We start from the raw sequence: 4,781 nt of genomic DNA, 5'->3' as shown, positions 1-4,781 counted from the left end.
ATAGCCATTTTTAAGTTTGGTTTTTAGAAAACAATTCACCTTAACATTTTTTTTTCCACTCTAATGAGCCCGACTACATTTTGTTTTGAGTGAAAAAAAACAGATTTTTTAAATGACTAACCAAACAAGCCACAAATAAGTCATCAAAAAACAACATTTAATTTGCTTTTTTTGGAGAGCGTCCAAAACGACGTTGTTTGGTAACCTCTCTCTCTCTCTTGAGATGTTTGAATATTTATTCTCAACTGGGACTACAATTTCTGATTGTTCACATTACAAGGATTGCTTCAATGGTAAAAACATTTAGTAACATGCACATAACTTGTTTGTTAAAATTCCTGAATGTTCTGTTTTTATTAAAAAATCTCACTTTGTACAACTACAAGGTTCTTATTGCAGGTTTAGTACAACAATAACAACTATAATAATAAAGCCTTTCTACCAAATTCTTTTGGGTCGGCTTGGATCCTCAACAAACTAATTAGGATCGGCCACATGTATTTTTTTCAACTGCATGTTATGTCTGTGTGTAATGTACTTATTTTCAATCTTCATATAAAGGTACTGTAGGAGCTTGGCCAAGACAGAGCTTAGACCAGTGCCATCTTCACCTTCATTTGTTTGCTATCTTCCATAGAGAAATCTAGGATTTTGTCCTTATTTTTTTAAAAATCTAGCAATATATTTTTTTCAACTCGATTTGTAGAAAATCAAGTATAAGCGATCAAACTTAAAAAAAATAAAAATAAATAAAAATTATGGAACTCAAGTTCATGGAGTTCAAGTTCCATTAAAGGAACTCGAGTTCACGTAACCCGAGTTCCTTGAATGGAACTCAAGCTCCATGAACTCAAGTTCCACAAAATTTATTTTTTTTTTTTTAAAGTTTCATTTGGCATAACTCGATTTTAAACTAATCGAGTTTTACATTGAAACTCGATTTTGAGAAAATCAAGTTTCAAAATAGGGACATGGTCCTAAATAGTTTCAAAACAGGGACATATTGCTAGATTTATAAAAAATAAAGGCAAAAGCCTAGAATCTCCATCTTCCATATACCTCTCTAGTTCTCTTCAAAGTTGTCTTTGACCAATCTATTTTTTTCCATTTAAAGAGCAAACATTTGTCTATATTACAAACTGCTGCTTTTATGTTGGGTTATTTTTCTTTGTTACTTGCATCTTTAATCGTTGTTTTTTTCATTCCCAGTTGGTCTCTCTCTCTCTCTCAATGTAGGCCTCGAGTAGGTTGATCTTTGTGATATGTTGCTAATGAACTAATTTTTGAGATCTAATCATGCATTTGTTACTTTGACAATTAAATTAGTTTATTTATCTTTATATTCTTTTTTCTACTATATATCCTACTCTTCAAGACATTTGAGATGTATTGGAAAATTCAACATTTTAATTGGATCACTCAATAATAATGACAAGATTGATACCCAACTTCTAGATATAAAAATTGAATAATATGCCTGCAAAATTAAAGTGGAATGGAACTTAAGAGTATAAAATGGTAAGAATTTATGCTTACATGTACAGTTTTTAAACTTCTAACATATTTGTGAACATTATCATGTGTTTTATTCCAGTCACAATTTTCAACAAACTGAAACTAATGTTGTATAAACATGTCAACCTCTGCTGATTAAAACAAGATCATACGCTGGGTGGACATTGTTCCATGAAATGTGCATGTAATGCATGCAAGTTTCTGGTCTCTTTCTTAAGGGGACCGGACCTCAAAGAAATCGAATTACTGCAAAAGACTAAGATGATAATTTTATTCAGAATAAATCAGTTTCTTCCAAAGGTAGGAATCCAAACACCTTACAAAGATAAAGATAACAACACCTATTTGATAAGAAAATTCCTAAGAGATAGCATCTCCATACTGAACAAAGATAAACCTTGAGAGGTAACATCTCCATCATAAACTAACAGAAAATCAAAGACATTTTTTAAACAAAATAATACCTTAACATTCCAATTCTAGCTCTTGGCATGATTCATCTCCCAGTCAGTTTTGTGAATGGGCTAAGTTGGCTTCCACTGGAAAATTTTTCAGCATCCTCCTTGAATGAAGGAGGCATGGCTGGCCACACAAAAGCAGGTCTTTCTGTGGGCACCAGTGGTGGAGGCACTTCCCCTGTAAGTACCTGTAAAACTGTTCTCATGGAGGGTCTCTGGTGTGGATTTGGATGGCAACAAGCCAATGCCAAAACAAGCATGCTCAGCATTCCTTCCTCGTCAAATTCCTTGGTCAATCTCGAATCAATGGCATCAAGTATCCTTTCCTTCCTGTGAAGATCCCATAGCCAATGCACAATGTTGTTGTTGTAGTCACTTTGCTCATTCTGATTTCCAGGCCTCCTTCCACTGACAACTTCCAATACAAGAACACCAAATGCATAGACATCTGTTTCAACAGTTGCCCTACCAGTAAGAAAAGTTTCTGGAGCCATATAACCTGGTGTTCCTGCAATGACTTTTGTTGTGTGGTGAGTATTTTCGCTTTGTTGAAGGGTACGAGCTAGTCCAAAGTCTCCCAACTTTGCATTGAACTCCGAGTCTAACATTATATTGCTGGCTTTTATGTCTCGATGAAGCACCCTCTTTTCACACCCATTATGAAGATAATCCAATGCCTGAGCCACCCCATAAATTATGGTGTGCCTTCTTTCCCATCCGAGTGTTGGTTCCTCCATGCCTAGTTCCTCATTGCCATATATGAACCTGTCTAGGCTACAATTTGGCATGAACTCGTACACAAGAAGAAGCTCATGCCTTTCATAACACCAGCCGATCAGTCTCACAAGATTCCTGTGATGGAGGCTACCAATTGTTGTGACTTCTGCTATGAATTCTTGTTTGCCTTGACTTGAATCTTTTGAGACTCTCTTGACAGCTACCTCCTTATTTGCTAAGAATCCCTTATAGACTGTTCCAAAGCCACCTTTTCCAAGCTTGTTTCTGGGGTTGAAGTTGCGAGTTGCCTTTCTCAGCTCTTTCAATTTGAATTTTTGTGGAGCCATAGAGGACCCTTGAATCTGATCTTCTATCCTTGGATATGCATCCTCTGGCGGCTCTCTGTGTTTTCTCTGCCAATACAAGTAAAACACAATCATGCAAAATACAATAAGTACTGCTGGAACTGTGATCCATACCCACAACATCTCTTCACCAGCAATTTCTGAACCATGGAATTCCCACGATCTTAAACAGTTTGCTTGAGTTTCAACGCCTGTTGAAGCTGAGATTCCCACAAAAACCTTCTCTGGAAGATGGCTAGAGAGCACAAGATTTCGAGACATTACTTGCACGTACACAGTTTCGCTAGTGTTAGCAGAGACATTCATTTTCATCTCTTTGCCATCATACTGAATCCTTACCATTATTGTTACCTTATCAGTTCTAGAAAGATTGATCCCATACCCGGTTAAAGGTACTTGTTCGATCGAGTTGATGCTATTCACATCCAAGCCAACATGGTTATCATCTATATCTTCTTGGTAGCTCTTTCTTGTGTCAAATTCAACTGCCACTATATTAGCTTGAGAGGTTCCATTGGTGATATTATTTACAATCCCAAGCCATTTTCCATGGCTGTTCTCTGGAAGAGTATCATCTGCAGCTAATATAAAGGCCATGCCTTCACCTCCTGGAGACGTCGGCCTTGGAGTGATTGTAAGACCAACGGTGGTATTGAAAGATGCTGTGATGTTTTTTCTCTTGCTCCACAATCTGAATGGCTTCTTGTAAAAGACACGTCCGGCACGATTCTGAATACTTTCCGACCCAATATCTGGTGTAACTCGGATTGCGTCCTCAATTTCTGAACCTCTCAGAGTGAGTACACCTATATCTTCATTTTTGAAGGGTGAAAAATTAAAATCTAAGCACCCTACTTGAGTAAGAGCTCCACCCAAGAGGGCTGCTAACAAAAGGGACCTAATTACCTGTGAAAAGCACATTCTCCCTATGGAAAACACAAAATGGTTTTAATAGGTATCAGGATTTCAATTTTTTTCTGGCAAGGTTAAGAACACCGATTCAGAAAAATGAAGGCAAAGTTTCGGTATTTAAGACAATATTGTATAGCGTATACGGAAAAGTATTGAGTTTATTTGAGTTCTAAAACAGAGAAATTACCCCGTACTTTCTACAATTTGTTTTTTTCTTTTTTAAATGTTCAACGAAGGCAAAGTTTCGGAATTTAAGACAATATTGTATAGCGTATACGGAAAAGTATTAAGTTTATTTGAGTTCTAAAACAGAGAAATTACCCTGTACTTTCTACAATTTGTTTTTTTCTTTTTTAAATGTTCAACGCTAGAAAATCATGACTTGTCAAATAACATGGAATCATAGAAGTGTTCGAATATGAAGTGGACCAAGTGGTAACATCTTGCCATCTTGGTGGTTTTTTTTTTTTTTTTTGGAGGATAATTTTTTTTTTCTTTTTAGGTTTCACTCTCAAAGATGAGCAATGTTAGGAATACTACAAATTACATAAGTTTTACAATTTGGTATGTCAAATTATAAACACATTACAAAACTATCAAAAAGTTTACTACATTAGTCTTAGATGTATTGGCTTTTAAACTTAAAACACACAACGAAAAAGTAACTAAGAAATTTGTTTATTATATTGTTGATATAAAACCAATTACATTCATTATTACATCAATTCGTAGTACTTTCTAAAAAAAATTAATAGTATATTTGAGAAAGTAATTAAGAAAATTATTTATTTTATTGTTATTGTGACATCAATCA

The 4,781-nt window shown here is 35.3% G+C and overlaps 1 protein-coding gene across 1 annotated transcript; it reads right to left on the bottom strand.

Moving 5' to 3' along the window:
* Positions 1-1,588: 1,588 nt before the first annotated feature.
* On the bottom strand, positions 1,589-4,041 carry LOC126723844 (probable L-type lectin-domain containing receptor kinase S.5). Its single transcript, XM_050427765.1, has one exon. The coding sequence runs from the start codon at positions 3,974-3,976 to the stop codon at positions 2,012-2,014; it is 1,965 nt and encodes a 654-aa protein (XP_050283722.1). The 5' UTR covers positions 3,977-4,041; the 3' UTR covers positions 1,589-2,011.
* Positions 4,042-4,781: the final 740 nt, after the last annotated feature.

Source organism: Quercus robur, chromosome 4 (genome assembly GCF_932294415.1).
Source record: "Quercus robur chromosome 4, dhQueRobu3.1, whole genome shotgun sequence".
Taxonomy (NCBI): domain Eukaryota; kingdom Viridiplantae; phylum Streptophyta; class Magnoliopsida; order Fagales; family Fagaceae; genus Quercus; species Quercus robur.
Note: the sequence above shows the minus strand (reverse complement) of the source record. Positions and strands in the feature narration are given on the sequence as shown.

What these genes read in the sequence shown, in the direction of transcription:
- LOC126723844 (XM_050427765.1), bottom strand. Translation starts at nt 3,976, where the DNA reads ATGTGCTTTTCACAGGTAATTAGGTCCCTTTTGTTAGCAGCCCTCTTG.